General features: G+C 46.3%; 4 protein-coding genes across 5 annotated transcripts; 1 reads left to right on the plus strand and 3 right to left on the minus strand.

Moving 5' to 3' along the window:
• Positions 1 to 957: 957 nt before the first annotated feature.
• On the minus strand, positions 958 to 2,818 carry PDF (peptide deformylase, mitochondrial). The gene is made up of 3 exons (XM_068993036.1): positions 2,812 to 2,818; positions 2,026 to 2,781; positions 958 to 1,255 (listed from the first exon to the last, which is right to left on the minus strand). The coding sequence occupies exons 1-3, from the start codon at positions 2,816 to 2,818 to the stop codon at positions 1,098 to 1,100; spliced, it is 921 nt and encodes a 306-aa protein (XP_068849137.1). The 3' UTR covers positions 958 to 1,097.
• Positions 2,819 to 2,872: 54 nt separating this feature from the next.
• On the minus strand, positions 2,873 to 9,435 carry COG8 (component of oligomeric golgi complex 8). The gene is made up of 5 exons (XM_068991909.1): positions 9,041 to 9,435; positions 7,642 to 7,849; positions 6,104 to 6,931; positions 4,069 to 4,237; positions 2,873 to 3,295 (listed from the first exon to the last, which is right to left on the minus strand). The coding sequence occupies exons 1-5, from the start codon at positions 9,433 to 9,435 to the stop codon at positions 3,024 to 3,026; spliced, it is 1,872 nt and encodes a 623-aa protein (XP_068848010.1). The 3' UTR covers positions 2,873 to 3,023.
• A 264-nt stretch (positions 9,436 to 9,699) lies between these two features.
• On the plus strand, positions 9,700 to 12,482 carry NIP7 (nucleolar pre-rRNA processing protein NIP7). Of its 2 annotated transcripts, XM_068992725.1 has the most exons (5): positions 9,700 to 9,775; positions 9,895 to 9,981; positions 10,075 to 10,213; positions 10,912 to 11,052; positions 11,258 to 12,482. In XM_068992725.1, the coding sequence occupies exons 1-5, from the start codon at positions 9,720 to 9,722 to the stop codon at positions 11,375 to 11,377; spliced, it is 543 nt and encodes a 180-aa protein (XP_068848826.1). In that variant the 5' UTR covers positions 9,700 to 9,719; the 3' UTR covers positions 11,378 to 12,482. The 2 variants fall into 2 exon arrangements, with proteins under 2 accessions (XP_068848826.1, XP_068848827.1); XM_068992726.1 differs by lacking the exon at positions 10,912 to 11,052.
• A 507-nt stretch (positions 12,483 to 12,989) lies between these two features.
• TMED6 (transmembrane p24 trafficking protein 6) lies at positions 12,990 to 18,048 on the minus strand. Its single transcript, XM_068992255.1, has 4 exons — positions 17,836 to 18,048; positions 16,511 to 16,637; positions 15,148 to 15,296; positions 12,990 to 13,249 (listed from the first exon to the last, which is right to left on the minus strand). The coding sequence occupies exons 1-4, from the start codon at positions 18,046 to 18,048 to the stop codon at positions 13,016 to 13,018; spliced, it is 723 nt and encodes a 240-aa protein (XP_068848356.1). The 3' UTR covers positions 12,990 to 13,015.
• Positions 18,049 to 18,312: the final 264 nt, after the last annotated feature.

Consider the following 18,312-nt stretch of genomic DNA (forward strand, 5'->3'; position numbering starts at 1 on the left):
AGGCAGTCCCCACTTGTTGAAACCACTTTGCACTGCTTCACTTCTATGAAAGACCTACATTAGTACCTGTTTTCACTAATGGAAAGAAACTTGAAGAGGACTTTCACTTTTACAAAAAAAGGCAAAAGCTAAAACACCATTCAGCTTCTGTTTTGCAGCAAGCTCTTACAGAAGCAGCGAGCACTCAGAGCAGCCAGAGTGGCACCCCCAAGCTCCTTCCCCAGGAGCTACACTCAGGATCTCAGCCTCAAGCCATCATCGCTTTGAACTGTGTCTGTGAGCATCTGTGCTGTATCTCGATTTATTTTGTGCACCTGTTAGCATGATGTGTCCTAAGGTAAATGCTTCTTCCATGTATGCTATTTCAGCTTAGGAAAGGCTTCATCAGAATTCTCTCAGATCATGGGGAAACCTGTATCGCCCCTTTCCCAGCCCTGCTCCATGGCCTCCACCCAAAGAACGAGCCATGTCCCAGCTACCTAAGAGATCTCAGCAGGAAAATCTGCCCCAGGCCTGTTAAAGGTGGAAAGCAAAAGCCTGAGACCTAAGCTATCTGAACCTTGAAAAACGTATGACTCAGTTATCTTAATACTGGCATTGAGCTGGGGATATTCTGTCCTGTGTTTTACTTCCACAGTCAGACTGGTATCGAAAACAGAGACTATGCAAGTAACACACACAGACCCTTTGTAACATAAGAAATTGGTGAAGACGAGCAACCACAGCCTTAATCTGCATTTTAAACACAGCTTTCAGATGTTTGGGGGGTTACATCATAATCTAATCTTGGCTTGGGGAATAGATGGCTACACTCTTCTGAAATCATGTCTACTGAGAGTGGCTATTTATTTGCACCCCTCACCTCCCATCTCTATACAAAATTGCCAGGAAATGCCCACTCCTTTAGGGGAGATATTTCTCTTTTCAAGTTGAAGATATACTGTCCATAGTTCATTTCAGGGTACACATTTTTAGCATCTTCCTCCAACTCAGTTCGGCAGCTTTGGCAGTCGGTGATTTTTCTGTCAGAGCAGAGCCAGCACCAAGTCCAGCAAGGAAGATGTGCCCAGCTCACAGCCGGAGTGTGTGCGTCTTGGTTAGTCATTCACTTCCATCCAGTGGATGTTTGTAAACGTCTTGCTGTCCATTTTGTCAATGAACAGGCAGCCCTGCAAGTGGTCCATCTCATGCTGGATGATGCGGGCTGCCCACCCACTCGCCTGCCACACCACCTGCTCTCCTCTAGGGTCCAACCCTGCAGAGGAAGGTACAGCCTGGGTGAGGACATGCTGGAACTGCATCATTCTCAACCTGCTAAGACTTTCCCTGCCCCTGGCTGTGTTTACAAGAGGCAACATCGGAAGGGAATGCAGACGGCAGCCCCTCTCCATCCTAAAAATGAAGTCTGAACTCGGACTCTACCAAGTATTCAACCAGGTTCCCAACCCTGACAGGTGGGTTGCTAGGCTCACTATGGGGCTAAAATGAGAAATGATCTTCCCAAGTGGCTTGCTCAAGAAGAACCACCATCCCAACCCTCCAGCAAAGAATCACATTCTGCACAATATCCTGTGGTATGACAGACAGGTACTGGCTTATCACCCTGAGCTAGGCAAAGATGGGTTCCACTTCTCCCAAGCCACCACGACAGATCTAATAGTAGCAGAGATGTGTGTGTGTGAGAGAGAGAGAGAAGAGACACGGGGTGAGCGACAGGGCAGAGAACGGGGTGAGAGCTCATGGTGGAACCAGGCCACCCTTCCAGTCCCCACCCCTGTGCCCCAGTTGAGCTGGCCCTGCTCTCACAGGCACCTCCTGCCCCATCCGCCGTCCTGAATTTCGTCCACTCTGGGTCTGCTTTTTGTTCTTGTCGGTAGGCTCCTCAGATCAGCCATCGACATGTCTACACTTCAACTGCAACTTGGCGTAAACTGTTTCGTGGGATCCGAGCCCGCCGCCTACACAGGTTGAATGGGAGCACACAGGAACCCAGTCGCCGCCCCAGGGACCCCCACCTCTCCGCACCTGAGATCTGCACCGCCTGGAAGCGGGGCACGCAAGCAAGGAAGCCGGCGACACTCTCGCAGCCCTCAGGGAAGGTGACCAGGCGGCTGTCCAGCACCCGCAGGCTGGGATTCACGAACACGCGCAGGGGGAAGGGCTCCATCTGACGGGCCTCGCGCACACGCGGCGCGCAAGCGCGGAAGAGCGCCTCGGGGAACTCCAGCGCCAGTACCTGCAGCGGCACTCCGAGTTGAGGCGCGCTCAAGCCCACGCAATGCCGGCGCCGCATCACTTGCACTAGCCGCTCCACCAGCCGCTGCAGCTCGGGTCCCGCCAGCTGCGCCGGCTCTACCGGGGCCGCCACGGCCCGCAGCACCGGATCCCCAACCTGGCACACGCGCGGGTACGGCGGCTCCGGCGTTCCCTGCACCAGACGCCGCACGTAGCGCCAGTAGGAGCGCCGGCGCGCCGGCCCCTCGAGTCCATCCCGGGCGGGCGTGGAGCTGTAGGCTCGGGCGCCGCCGACCGCTACCCGCTCTCCCCACAGCAGGGCCGACCCAACGCACCGCGGCGCCCGCAGCCACCGCAGCAGCAGCCCAGCCCCCAGGTGACCTATGGCGCGTGGAGCAGAGTCGCCCGCCCGGACGCGTCCCTCGCCGGCCCCCGTAGCCGAGGTTCCGCCGCCAGGGACGCCGGGAAGTGAAGTTTCCGTGCACCTTCCGGGAGCGCTGGCGCCGCTACCCGTACGCAGCCTGCCTCTCCGCGGCAGCTTTCGGCCTTATTAAGTCCCGTTTCTGGTAGTTTAACCAAGCATTTACAAGAATAGCCAAGAGGTTCACTATTTTTAAAATTTAATTGGAGTATGGTTGCTTTACAGTATTGGGGGTTCTCTCTTGAATTACGCCTTTTGCAGTCTCTCCCACGCGTGGCAACACCCGTTCCCACCGGGGTTGCGTAACCTTCCCCGGCCCCACGCCCAGGTACAGGCCGCACAAGGCCTGGGGGGCAGGCAGCACCGGTCAGATGCCGGCACTAGGCTCGTCCGGCTGCGGGGGCCCCGCGGACTCCACCTCCTCCTGCCCCGCGTCAGGGACAGCCGGGGTGACCGGCTCAGGGCTCGGCGCCTTGGGCGGCAGTGCTGGCGCTGGAGCCGGGAGCTCGGGGACTAGCTCCTTGTCCAGACAGAAGACCGGCTCTCTCTTGGGCAGAATAAAGCCCAAAGGCTCCTGGACGACGCTGACGTTCACGTGCCCCAGGTTTCCGTACTTGGAAAGCTGAGTGGGTGGAATGCCTGACCCAGAAAGTAAAGAACATAAGTGAAAAAAGCGTTTAATTTTAAATATTGATGTGTCTACAAGGGGGAAAAACCCAAAATACTTATTGGGAGTAACGAACACAGCACATTTCAGTAGAGTAAAAGTCACCTTTGTGATAGGGGACAGGGAGCTGTGCCGTAAAAGCCAGACTGTGAAGGTAATCGAAACAGCAGAGTGCAGGGCGGATGGAGACAGACAGTGCCAGGAGAGCCTGGACAGGCACCGGCTTCCCCGGACAGGGCCAAGGAGAAGCTGGGGGAGCCAAGAACAGCCACTCTGTTGGTGCGACCACTGCCCACTGCCCTCCCGCATGCCCTTCGCCGCACAGACAGTGGACAAAGGGATACGAAGGCAAATTACAAAAAAATACTTCATCAACACCGTCTATAAGCATTTCATGGCAATAGAATCATACATTATGGTTTTTTGTGATTGGCTTCTTTCACTTAGCCAGATATAAACAAATTGAATGAATCTACTGATAAGAAATGTCCAGAAAGCGAGAATCTACTGCAACAGAAAGTAGGTTAGTAGTTGCCAGGGGCTGAAGGTGGGATTGGGGAATAACCACAGATGAATACCAGGGATCTTTGGGGTGATGGAAATGTTCTAAAATTAGATGACAGCAATGGTTGTACACACCTCTGTACATTTTTACTAAAAACTTTGAATTTTAAAAATAGGTGAATTACTTAGTATGTGAATTATGTCAATAAAATAGTTTTAAAAATCTTATCTTCTCTCTTACCTAAGGTCTGTGCTATCTGAGCTGGAGGAAAAAGGACTTGGAGACAGCGATTTAAATAAGGAACAAGGTCTTCCAGGAAGACAGTGCAGAACTGGACAAAGAGCTCTTGCTCCCCACTGCTGAACGCAGCCTCTTCTGCACGGTGGAAGGCCAGGATTACTTTAGTTACCTAGGAGAAAAGGGCACCACCAATTACCTGTTAATCTATCCCCATCAAAAGTGACAAAGATGTGCAGCCCTGAAGTTTTCCAAAAGAACAGTCCTTCCAAACAGTACATCATTATCTTGTTTAAATTCACAATTGTGGTCAGTCTTCACAATTCTGTCACTTCAATGATGTAGTTCTTACTCAACTAGTTTTATTATTTGTGCAGTTTCCCGAGCAGGAACATCATGAAATACACAGACTACATCATTTTTGGCTCCCATGGGAGATGGCCTAGAACTCTGATGGATCCAGGAAAATATCAGCAATACCATAAGAGGTTTCACTGAGTAAGGCCTCTGACGTTCCAGAATGCTAGAACCACTAGAAAACTGTAAAGGAGCAGGAAAACAGACCTGGAAAAGAACATACATTATTTCCACATATGAAGAACATTCACTATTTCCACATACAAATAACAGAGTAAGCCTAGCTAACATTACGGACAGGTGTCATGGTGACAGGGTTAAGAACAGAGACTGGGGGAAATTGCCTGGTGGTTCAGTGGTTAGGATGCCAGGGCCTGGGTTCAATCCCTGGTCACAAGCTGCAATGTACTGCCAAACAAACAAGTAAATAACAAAGAGCCTCTGGTGCCAGATGTTCTGAGCTCTAGTTCCACCTGTGCACTCTACTTCTGTGGCCTCTGATTACTTAAGCCCTCTGTGTCTGATAGTTCACTCATCTATAAAGCAGAGCCAGCAAAAGGACCTAACCTCAAAGAGCTGTGAGGATAGAGGCTGAGTATGTATAAAGTGTGATGAACTATGTGACATGAGGTGAGCTCTAGATGGATATTAGCCAATTACTATTATCTGAATTTCACTGACCCGATAAAGCTTCATTGCTCATGCTTCCTTGCCGTTTTTTACAGGAGGACATCAACAGAAAGACTTGATGCAAGCATGTCACAACTGCCACCTGGTTGACAGGGACTATAAGATGCCATCAATTATAAGAACCACCTCAACATCTAAGATTTAATGTTTAAAAATGTGCACCATACTCGGATATTAGTAAGATCAGTAGTGTTACTTATATTAGGCAGAATTCTAAGATGGCTCTTGTGATCCCCACCTCCTGGTACCCACTCCCTTGTGTTTTCTCCTCCTCCTTGAGCGCAGGCAGAACCAATAGGATATGGCAAAGGTGAAGGATTCTGCAGTTTTCATTAACATCCCAAATCGGCTGACTGTGAATTAATGAAAAAGGAAGTTATCCTGGGTGGGTCTGACTTAATTAGATGAGCCTCTTACAAAGAGGGCTGAGGAAGAGACTCAGGCAGGAGAGATGCTCTCCCACTGGCCCTGAAGAATCAAAAGCTGTGAACTGCTCACGGAGTGGGGTGGTCTCTACGAGTTGAGGGCCTCAGTCCTACAACTGTAAGGACAGGAATATGCCACTGTGAATGAACCTGAAAGGAGGGGATCCCGAGACCCAGATGAGTCCACAGTCGGGCAACAACTCGACTGCAACCTTGTGAGCAGAAGGTCAGCCCAGTTATACTGTGCTGGACTCCTGACCCACAGAAACTGAGACATGATAAATGTGTTGTTTTAAGATGCTGTGTTTGTGTGAGTTTGTCATGCAGCAACAGAAATCCAATACATCATTGAAAAATGACTACAGGTGAGCCACTTCATGGAGGACTAACCAGACCTTTTCAACTAGAAAAACCTTTAAAACCACACTAAACCTAAGTCAATAGACACCCTGTCACACGGACTGGTGTATTACAAAAGTCTGGCCACCTGTAACGAAAGGAGTGGCCCCGCGGCCACCCCACCAAAAAAAAAAGGCCCCAGTAGAGAGCCAACAGTCTGCGCTCACCTTGTCAAGGGCGTCCTCCAGGGCCCTGGTCACCTCCTGTGCCAGGGCCACGGGGCAGCAGAGGCGCAGATCATTGAAGGCGACCAGAATGCTGTTGAGGAAGCAGGCAAGGGGCGGGAAGTCTAAGAGCACCATGGGCGGCTGCAGGGTCCCCGGCTGAGTGACCGGAGCAGCAGCCGGCAGGGCACTGCTGCCCAGGACTGCTGGAGTCGAGATGAGGGTGTAAGAGTTCATTTCATCCTGGAACTTCTCGACGGCCTCCTGAATTGCTTTCTGGAAAGTGCTGATAGCCACCTGCTGGAAAACAGGCGCCAACTGACCCCGGAAATCAGCCCCCACTCGACTGAAGGACAGCCCAAAGTACATGCACTGGCCCAGCAGAGAGTCCAGACGGCTGCCAATCCCTCGGTTAAGGTCAGTCTCCAGCACCTGCAGGAACTGTGAGACTTTCTGCAGCACCCAGCCGTGGAAGATGGCACTCTCATTCACCGTGTGTTCACCCATGGCAGGAGGCAGCAGAGGGTCCTCGTCTGAGAAGATGGCACGGTACTGGGTGATAATATCGAACAGATGGACACGGCAGGCCTCGATGGTTTTTGTGATGTGGAAATAGGGATCATCACTGGGGATGGCAGTCAGGATGGAACGGAGCCAAGCATCTCGGGCCTGAAGGAACTTGACCCTCAGCTCAGCCTCAGTGAAGACATCCATTTGCCGTAGAAAGCCAATGACACGGAGGCAGGCAGGGAGCTGGATGTTGGTCCTCAGTTGTTGGATCAGCTGGCTCAGCATCAGCTGCATGGACTGGCGCACTTCGTTCACAATGCCCTGACAACACGGGGTGAGTCAGTACGCTGGGGAAGACACTCCCCAGAACCCACTCCACTAGCCCTGAATATCACCAACCAACATTCCCACCGCCGTCCTGACCTATGAGATAGACCTCCTAAAACTGGTGCATCCAGGCTCACCAACAAAGATCTGGTTCACTGTAGCCTAGAGGCCCTGCCTGGTTCTCCTGCCCTCACCTGCGTCCTAATGCTCTCCCCTTGCTCACCGCAGACCAGCCAGAATGGCTGTCTTTTTTAATTCTAAACACTCCCAACTTCTCTCCTTAGCCTGCTCTACTTGGTCAGACACTTTCTGGTTTGGTCTCTCCCACATCATGTGCCTGGCTTCTCATCATCTGGGTCTCAGCTTAAATGTTACTTCTCTAGAAAAGCCTTTCCTGACCACTCTTCCTGGAGCAACCCACCTAGTCTCCTGGCCCACTCAGCTTATAGTCACATGAGCCACAGCCTTGCCTTTGTTCACACTAGTTCCCCAGCACCTAGATCACTGCCTGGCCTGTGGTTAATATTTACCAACTGACTGAATAATGAATGTATGTTTTATGAGCAAGCCTGCTTGCCTCGCAGTAACTGATGTGAAATATGCCAGGAGTTTCCCCAAGATTTCTGCCTACAGGGTCAGTGACGGCCACAGAAGTCCTGGCCGTAAGCACCTCGGTCTGAGTCTTCTCTGGGCAAGTTGGCTACCTGGATGACAGGGATGGAGGAGTATTTCCTTTCTAGTCGGCGTACGTAGGCTGCCAGCTCCAGGGCCTCCTCATAATAGCTGTTCCGGACACAGGTGTCCATGAGCTGAGGGATCTCCAGGATTTCCAGGATTTCCGTGTGCCGGTTTAGAGTCAGGGTGTTCATCCGGCGATTGGAACTGATCTCCTCAGCCTCTTTCACAAAATTCCTAGCAACAGTCAGGAGAACATTTGGTGGTTCACTGCTGTGCATCCAGTTACCAAGCACTTACTGTGAACTGACCCCAGGCTAGACGATTAATCTAATCTTCACACCAAACTCAGGTACTTTTATCACAGAGATTTAAAGCAACTTGTCTAAGATCACACAACTAGTAAGTGATTAAAAAAAAAAAAAAAGATTTGAATCCAGATACGCCACTTAACAAGCCATGGAAAGGTACTTAAGTCTCTCTGAACTGTTTCTTCATTGGTAAAATAGTATTACAACCCACCTCATAAGGATGTGAGGATTAAATGAGTTGATGGGTATAAACCATTTAACACAGAATCTGATATGGAGTAAATGTTCCTTTAATAACAACTGTTCTTATTTGCATGATGCCCCAAGTAGCTTTGAACTACAACCTAATCCCCAAGTTCCCTCAGCCTCTTAATCTCCTCTGCTATTATCCAACCTTAGTTCTGCTAGTCTCCCTTTCTTCTCTGTAACTGCAGAGGCCTGCTTTGTGAAGCCCCCTCTCTATTCTAGAGGACTGGAAGAATATGAAAGCTATTCTCAAATACTGAAAGACTCTAAAGAAAACAGTTTCTCATGAAAGGCTGGAAGGCAGAATTAGGGATAATGATGGAGAGAGACAGAATATGGTTCAAAAAGGAAGTTTGGTGGGGTTTTTGTGGGGATTTTTTGAGGATTATTACTGCTCCCAAATGGGATTTCCTTGTCAGTCTCCTGTCAATGAAAGTTTTGGATCAGATGATCTCTGAGCCAAGCTATCGTTATGTATGTGTGTGTTGTGTGTATGTGTGATGTGTGTATGTTTACCTAAATATGCACATGTATTAAACTGACAATTGTAGGGTGCTAATTACGATATGTCAGACCCAATGGTAAGTGCTTTGTATGCATTCCATTTAGTGCTCACAAGAGCCCTATAAGAGGGATGTGCTGCTGGGTTCCAATTCTGACTTAGAAACATCCTGGGGCAGTCTCAATTTCCTTATACACAAAATGGGAATGGCGTACCTACCTCGAAGGCTGCTGTGATGCTTAAAATGATTAATAAAATGCTCAGAGGAGAAGCTGGCATATAGTAAGCACTAAGTGTTAAGTATTTCTATCATCATAAAGACAGCTATTACAGTTATTAGAAGCCCCTCTAGCTCCGGGCCCGCCGCACCTGCAGCTCTGTTGGAAGCTGGGCAAGCGGTCAAGCAGGCGGCCGAGCGACTCCTCCACATCCCCAAAGAGGCGGTGGATGCGCTCGGTGCACTCGGCGCCGCGGATGAAGGTCTTGTAGTTGGCGAAGGCCAAGTCGCGCGTCTGCTGCAGCAGCTGCGCTCGCTCCTCGGCCAGGCGCTCGGGCTCCCGCCGCAGCCGCTCCAGTCCTGAGCCACTCAACTCCCTGAGATAGCGTCCCACGTCAGGCCGCTCGCGCCACTGGGCCTCCGGAAAGCGGTCCCGGAACAGCGACGCCAGGAGCCCTTCATCCTCCACCTCCCCGAGAGCAGCCGCGGTGGCTGTCGTCGTGGCCGAGGCCGTAGTTGAAGATGGGATCGTCGCCGTCGCCGCCATGTTTCCGGCAACAGCGTCACTTCCTCTCCCGTCCAGGGAGGGCGCGGACTTTCTAGTCTAGAACCGGAAGTGGCTGGGGGTGGAGGTGTCACTGTCTCTATGGTTTGTCTTCAGGCCTGCTTTCTTTTCCCGAGAGTCCTCCAAATTACGGGGCGCTAGCGTGGGGAACGATTAGAAACCAGCTAGAGAGGCCGGCTTTGGGGTTGCCAAGGAGCGGCCGGCGGCTGGGCTTCCGTTTCCGCTAACTGAGGCACGAGGATCCGGCGTTCCAACCCAGCGGGAAAATGCGGCCGCTGACTGAAGAGGAGACCCGAGTAATGTTTGAGAAGATAGCAAAATAGTAAGAGTGCTGGAGCAGAAGAGGGAGTGCGTGGTTGGCGGGGAGGGGCGAGGGTGGGGCGGGGGGCGCGGTGCGTGGACGGCTCCGGGCGCAGTCTCCAGTCCTCATTTTGCTCTCAGCATCGGGGAGAATCTTCAGCTGCTGGTCGACAGGCCCGACGGCACCTACTGTTTCAGGCTGCACAAAGACCGAGTGTACTACGTGAGGTGAGGGGGCGCGGGGCCAGGTAGGCAGCGTGGAGCGGGTGCAGGCCTGGGTCCCACCTTACTCCCTCACCTCCTCCTTCCCTATCCCTTCAGTGAGAAGATTTTGAAGTTGGCCGCCAATATCTCCGGTGACAAGCTGGTGTCTTTGGGGACGTGCTTCGGAAAATTCACCAAGACTCATAAGTTTCGGTTGCACATCACGGCTCTGGATTACCTAGCACCCTATGCCAAGGTTTGTGGGGTGGTTTCAGCTCGCCACTAGGGATGGAGACAGTCAAGGCTGAAGGCCACATCAGAACGCAGAATTAGGCACATCTGCTATGCAACGGAGTCCCTGACCATTGCCTAGGGTCAGTGCCAGCACCTGATGCTGTACATCTGCTACCTGGGCGTCGTTGGGGCTGGGGGCTAACCCTGTGGGGCTGCGTAGTGGTCCTTATCTCCAGCAAAAATTGAAAAGCCTATGCAGACGCAGCTCAAGACCGAAAAGTAAATAGATGACTATGACGAGGAGCACAGTGGGGTACAGAAAAAGAGCTGTTAAACTTTTAGCCCATGGGAGAAATTGAAGAGTTGAGGAAAGAATCTCTTGGTAGTTCTCATCATGGAGTGAACGGTTTAAGGGAAACAGCCCTCTTTCCCTGAAAATTCATATGACAAAATAAATGATGTGTAGCAATAACAATCATTATGTTTTGTACCTGCAACTGACATAGTATTGTAGGTCAGGGTACTTCAGTTTTGAGGTCACAAAGAGTTGGGTACGACTGAGCAACTGAACACACACATACAAGCCCATAATTCAGTGTAAAAGTAAAGCTTTAGTTCATAAGAAAAATAAATTAACCACAGACTTAGTAGCTAGCTAATCTACAAAGGTGTAACTGTTAGCCTTTTTATGTCTTTTGGGTTTAATTCTTTTTCTTCTAGTATAAAGTGTGGATAAAACCTGGAGCAGAGCAGTCCTTCCTGTATGGGAACCATGTGCTGAAATCTGGACTTGGGCGAATCACTGAAAACACTTCTCAGTACCAGGGAGTTGTCGTGTACTCCATGGCAGATGTCCCTCTGGTGAGTAGAGATGGTGGCTGTTAAAAAATCAAGTATCTTTTCTTTCAAGAAGGATGTGTTTTCAGTCTGCTCTTGAGAGGCTAAATTCTTGGCACCTTTTGAATTCTTCAAAAAACTGTACTTTTTCATCTTTGTTGTTTCCAGACCTCAATGCGTATTTATGGAATGACTTGAGTGAATCAGTGTCTCTTCTTTTGAATCCCAGGGTTTTGGGGTGGCAGCAAAGTCCACACAAGACTGCAGGAAAGTAGACCCCATGGCGATTGTGGTATTTCATCAAGCAGACATTGGGGAATATGTGCGACATGAAGAGACATTGACTTAAAGCAAAATCGTCGCAAGAACTTGTGGCTGTGTGGAAGGGGCTAGTTTTGTTTCCTGTGTCTCTGTAGGCGCCACCGTCATGTTGAATTTTTGTCAACACTGTGACCTCTTCAGGGATTTCTTAGTTTAATATTTTCTCTATCACGGACAAATGCAGGCTGGATTCTTACTATGCAGAAATGACTCAAAAATTGGGTTTTGGATCTTTGTGATTGTGACTCAATAGATTACTGTGTTTTATATTTGAATCAGAGGGCTTCTTGTTTTGAGTAACAGGTTCTAAACTGTTGGAACTGAGGACAAGAATAGCTTGTTATTGTTATCTGTGATAACACTGTTTTCCAAACACATGATAAGAACATAATGAATTTTCTTTTTTCTTTTTTTTTTTTTCAGGAAATTAATTTTAGTGGCATAATGAATTTTCTTAACTATTTATTAATATTATGAAAGATAGATATTGCCATATCATAGTAGTAGGTTATGTTTGGGATTTTGCAAATGAAATATAGATAAAATAGTAAGGGCAGTTTATTCTGTGGCTTTTCTATATGATAGGTGCTGTGTGGTGTGGAAGAAGAAACTCTGATTCAAACACCGTTTCTCACATTTACCAGCTATATGGCCTTAGATGAGTCATTAAACTTCAATAAATACCTTACCCATCTTCCTAAGAATAGTTTTTAGAATTCAGAATCATGATTGTAAAGCACCTAACACAATGCTTGGCAAATGATGGTGTTGAGTACATGCTAAGACTTGTTTTTGTAACACTTATACTGAGTATTTTTGTTACTAAGAACAGGATATTATGAATATAATTTGATTATGTTACCTTGGCTTTAACAAGTGGTTTTCTTGATCTTTTTCTTGAGTTTTATGATCCCCGGCTGAATGTTATTTTTATCACCTTGATTTCTATTATAAATCTTTTGGTTTTTAATTAAATTTTTTTTTCTTGAAGTATGGTTGATGTACAATATTGTGCTAGTTTCAGGTGTACAGCAGAGTGATTCATTTATATGTATATTCTTATAAATCTTTAATTACCTCACTGGATTGGACAAAAAGCACTAATCAGAGACCCTGCCCTGCAATAATAATTCAGCTCTTCTGTCCTCCCCCATGCCTTCCAAAATTATTTAGAATTATTAAAGTATTTTTTAGCAAAAAAGCATATAGAAAAAATTTAACTCCCTGTATTGTAGTTTCTTCAGTGCATATACTGCTTATTTTAAATTTCAAAGATGACATCTCTAAAAAGAAAGCATTTTTCAGTTACAGCAAAGCACTCTACAACTCCTGTTTCAGTATGCAACATACAAAACCCAGTTTATATATTTTTGTCCCAACTCTTCTCCCTTCCAAGTTTCTCTGTTAATTTCTAAATAGATATAGTGAAGGTTAAGAGGTTGCAATATAATGGGAAGTATTTTGATGGTAGCATTTACTGCATACTTTAGAAATAATCAGTGTCAGAACTTAACACATTTTATTATTTTATTGCTGTTTTGCCTGTGTAGATGAGAGCCATAGAGTACAACTTTCTGAAGTTGATTTTTCCCCCAACAACTTTACAAAGGTTTGACAAAGCTTGTGCCCCAGAAGGAAAGAGCTAGGGCACTGTAGTCATTTGAGCTTAGCATCTTGGCCTCTGTGTTTCTGTAGTCATTGGGATATTGAAGAGACGCTTCAAGAAATACAGCTGCAGGATCCCAGAAAGAACAATGACAAGGCTCTGGGCTGTTGACCACCAGTTCACGTAGTTATAGTTTGATTGGAGAAGGAAAAAGTCAGCTGTTTTTCTCATGCGTGCGAAGTTGTAGTGTCGCCACATGTGAAAGATATTGTAATGCACCTTTCGTGTGCTCTCCTGCGGGACAGAAAATGAAATACAGAAAGGGTTCCTTTCTACCTCTCATCTAGCCTCACCTGGGTACCCACCAGCACTAACCTCCTATATTCACATGATTTTATGATATGTAAAAGTTGGCTATTGAGGGTGCAGAACAACAAAAAAAAAGGGCTATTGGAGTTGTTGGTAAATGGCTAGTTTTGTTGTATATGGAAAAATTACCTGGACTTCAGTTTAAAAAAAATAATTTTTACAATGAAAAACTTCAGTGCTGAAAGCAGAAAGCTCTTCCAGAGTATGTCTAGATGTAGACATATACTTAGCACGTCGATGCCGTTCTGGGCAGTGCCTTCTGTTCTTTGTATATGGTAGAAGATAAGAGCCTGCAAATTTTTTACTGAAGGGCCGGACAGTATATATTCTAGGCTTTGCAAGTGATACAGTCTCTGTTGCGGTTACTAAATTCTGCCACTGTGGCACAAAAGCAGCCACGGACATGTGTCCAGTTAGCTGTCCCTCAGTATTTGCGGGGAGATTGGTCCCAGGACCGGCAGAGGATGCTCTGGTCCCTTTGTCAGCCCTCCATATCTTCAGATTCTCCACCTGCAGATACAGAGGGGGACTAACTGTAATTGTCAAATGAGCATTGTTTTGTTCCAGTAAAGCTTCACCTACAAAAACTGGGCTTTTGTGCATCAGGGAAACTGTCAGGAAAGTGGAGAGAGATCCCAAACAGTGGGATAAAATACTGTATTGGCTGAAAAGTTTTTCTGGAAGATAGGCTAGAAAATCCTGAACAAGCTTTTTTGGCCAACTCAATATTTGCAAACCATATATCTGATAAAGGACTGTTATCTAGAATATATAAAGGACTCTTAGTACTCCACCATTTAAAAAAACTAGATTTTAAGATGGGCAAAGGATTTGAATAGACATTTCTCTGAACTAGATATACAAAAGGCCAAAAAACACATGGAACAATGTTCAGTGTCATTAGTCATTGGAGACACAACTCAAAAACCACAAGATACCACTTACACCCACTAAGGTTGCTATAACATAGACAGTAACACATTGACAAGGATATAGAGAAATTGCAGCTCTCAACAAACACTGCTGGTGTGATGTAAAATGTGTTACCCACAGTGGAAAAGAGCAGTTCCTCATTGAAGTTAAAAAGTTATCACACTAGCAGAGTATACCACTTTTATGTGTACAGAAATAGAAGTATGTTCACACAGAAATCTATATGCAGGTACTCACAGCATCATTATTTATGATAGTCAAGAAGTGGAAATAACCCAGATGTCTACCAGCTAATAAGTAAAGAAACAAAATACGATGCATATATACAATAGAATATTATCCATCCAGAGAAAGGAATGAAGAACTAACACATGCCACAGTGTGGCTGAACCTTGAAAACTTGCTGAGTGAAAGAAGCCAAACACAAAAGGCCACAGTGTATGAGTCCCCTCGTATGAAATGTACAGAACAGGCAAGTCTATAGAAACAGAAAGTAGATTAGTGAGGGATTACCCAGGACTGTGGGGGCATGGAGAACAGAGAGTGAATAACAGGCATGCAGTTTATTTTTGGAGTGATGAAACTTCTGGAATTAGATGCTGGTAATGGTTGCAGGACCTTGTAAACCACTAAACTGTACACTGAAAGTGGTATGTTATATCTAAATTAAAAGGCTATGAGCCATTATTTGCTGATGCCTGGTAGAAAACAAGTGAGGACTTTCAAGAGCTCCAAGGCACAAAATTAATTAAGGGCTTCAAATCTTTTTGCCGATTTGGTTTCTACCCAAATGAGCTTTCACTAGTATGATATTATTCCCACTAATTCTAATCTTTCCTCCAAATTTAAACTTAGTTTCCAGGGATGTTTCTCTCCCACAGAACAATTACCTCAATTGCATCCAGAGTATCATTCAGTTGTTTTCTTTCATTCTCTTTGTGGTCCATCTCAGGCCCCTCATAGAAGACTCCAAAATTGAGGTATACTTGCACGGAACCAAAGCGATTTTGCTGGTTTGCTAGACAAAGCTGATAAAAACCTGTACGAATTCCGAGATCATTACCAAGTTCTTGATCTCCTACCCTCCCACCCTCTAAATTTCCCTGGAGATAATGGTTCTCCAAAATTAAATGTGCTACTATAGACAAAACTGCAGATTCAGTTTTTGATGTGGAAGATCCTGCTCGCTCTTGAAACATATTTACTAAATAGTATAATGTTGTTTTGCCAAATTTTAGTAACGAGCTCTGTATTGGATAGAAAACGTTTTCATCTTTTTCAACCTATAATTCTCACATCTAAGCTATTTATAACCACAAGCATATTAAGAGCATATTGTTTGCCTGCTTGTACACCATTAGAGCTGGGATATCATCTTGATCTTGAAAGTAGGAAAAAGATGGATGCTGTGTGAATGAAAGAAGCTATCCAGGAGTGACTTCCGGCAAGGTGGTCTGTATGGGGGCTGCTGGTTTGGGGTATGTACTGACGCTTATTCTCAGCTGGGGTCACCTCCTGCACGTGGCAGTTGGGGAGCAGTGGGGAGGAGCAGGGTCGAAAGATGCTGCAGTGTATTTGATTATCTTAAGTGACTGGAAGGCACCACTGGCTTATCGGGGCCAAGATGTTAAATAATAATGCTGATAGCCTGTGCTGTGAACTGAAGGATTGTCTTATATACCTGTTGAGAAATACTGTCTTTTTTTGTGTAGCTGGCTGGTACAGAGAACAGTTCAAACTGACTAGTGCTGTCCGGAGTGAGGACAGGCTCTATCTGGCTGTGGGAATTTTCTGGTGACTGGAGAAGTGCTTTGTTGTAGAATGTGGATATTTGTCATGGCCGTGCATTTCCTTATATTCTCAATGTGCTTTTTGGTAACTGGCTCAAGTTGTTCTGATGACTGGAGTACTATCCCATAATAAATTTATTAATTGTAATTCTGTATCATAAATGGGTCTGCCTGTTTTGATCACTTTCCCATAATCTGGTTCACTGGAGATGATGAAATAAAATCAAGCTTCTGGAGCCCAGTCAAGGACATCTGATTAATGTCCTTGGCCATTGGCAGTCTACAGGAAATCTGGTTTCTGGTGTTCAAGGGTAATTTTTTCTCCCTACTGTTTCACCATCCATATGTGGAAAAGTCAGGGCTTTTGCATCTCAGTACTTATTCATTTCAATATCTCCTCATTATTTTCCCAATTTCAAAGAAATACATGATTATTACAATAGCTGTGAGAATGGAAACAGACCTGTCTCGTGGGTAGAGAAGTTAATCTGGCCCCGAACATGCTTAGAGGTCTCTATAAGGAAACCCTGTGGCGTATGTGCAGTGGCAGCAACGTGCCAGTCATGTGACATTCCTAGAGTCCGCTGAACCTGCCGAGACACATTAAAGAGGGAGAAAAGCCCCTGCTACATCATCAGGAAGCTAACTGAATGGTAAGATTGACATCCAGTGACCATCGGTACAGTGGTTCTCAGTCAGGGATGGTACTGCCCAACCCCCACCTTGAATTTGGGTCAAGGTATCGCAGTGATGTTGCGTGTGAGTAGGGGAGGGCAGGGAGGCAGCAATGCTGAACATCCTGCCATGTTAGAAACAGTAAGCAAGACAAAGAATTGTCCAAAATGCCAATAGCACCCCTGGTGAGAAAACATGTCTCAGACCTTGAATCTGGCCATGTAGTTCTTGGCCGAACTCACTTGGCTTTGACCTCCCCAGTGGTATACCAGATTTGGGCTTATTTGATACTTGACAGCAAGTAAGGCATTCAGTAGGTACTTGTCTCCAAGCTGGTCTTGATAAGCCCAGCTGTGAGCTGCGTGGTAGCTACTATTCTGTTATTAATTCAGAGAGAAGGAAACCTCTGATAAGTTAGTATAAAATGAATTTTAAGTTACATTGGAATAAGATTAATATAGTTTTTAAATATGTAAACAAAATTTAGAAAGTTAATAAGGTTTCCAAGATAAAGAACAAAGGAAATGAACAGCTTCTAAGTTACTGTTGAGCAGACCATCCTTGGGCACAGCATGGATTAAAGTACTTGGCTTAAAGCATTTAAGCAACAGGACTGACTACATAGAGAAACCTTGAGTCGGTGATTCTTCAATTTGCGGGAACTTGAGTGATATTGTTTCCCCAACTTCATTAACTAAAGTATCTTTGAAATCTCTGGGTCTGTCTCCAAAGTCCATGTGATTTTTTTTCATTCAGCTTGGTACCATATCCATATTGTTTTAATATTTAAAAAATGGACTCTTTCTTTCCCCTCTCATCTCCAAATTCAAGTAAAGGTGATGATTACCTCTCCAGGAAGAGGCACCCAGTTTGTCCCATGACTTCGAGCATACTGCCACAGCCCCAAATTTGAGAAGCCAAGCCATATGTTTTAGTGATTTTTCATCTATCAAGTTTCCATTTAACTGCAGACCCATTTCACTAACAGGTGGGGAGTCACAGCATAATAAAGACAACTAGAACTTTGTATTTATTTAAAACCTGACCGACCCCCTTTATAAAAGGAAATGAACAAACAAGAAAAACAAGTCCCCAGTATGACCACGTACTTACCTCATAACTGAAATAGAAGTAGCCAGTCTGGTGGGCAAATTGCCAGAAGCATTCTGTGCCTCCTGGAGGGATCACAATGGCAAAGTCGTGTCGATCTGCTCCACGGAAGAGGGGCTGGTCCCCAGTGCCACTAAGGGGTTCTGTCTTCTGGCTCCTAGCAGAGCTCACTAGGTTCAGAACCACCAGTCCAGCCCCAAAGAGCAAAGGGAACATGCTGCTCTCTGGAGACTCCTGTGTGTGCAGCCCAGTGGAATCAAGCAGTTTAGTATATGTGTACTGTCAAACCAAGCACGGAATCGAGCAATTTAGACAACTGCTGGGGTAATGATTAACTCCACAAGTAACACTTAGGCCAGTCTCAGGGCCACGCCTAAGATATTCCAGAATAGAACTGGCCTGATACCCCACATCTGGCTCACAGGAAGAATTTTTGCTTTAACTTCAAACACTCGGTGGCTTACCAAACATATTTAATGG

This window comes from Capricornis sumatraensis, chromosome 20, assembly GCF_032405125.1.
Source record: "Capricornis sumatraensis isolate serow.1 chromosome 20, serow.2, whole genome shotgun sequence".
In the NCBI taxonomy this organism is placed as follows: domain Eukaryota; kingdom Metazoa; phylum Chordata; class Mammalia; order Artiodactyla; family Bovidae; genus Capricornis; species Capricornis sumatraensis.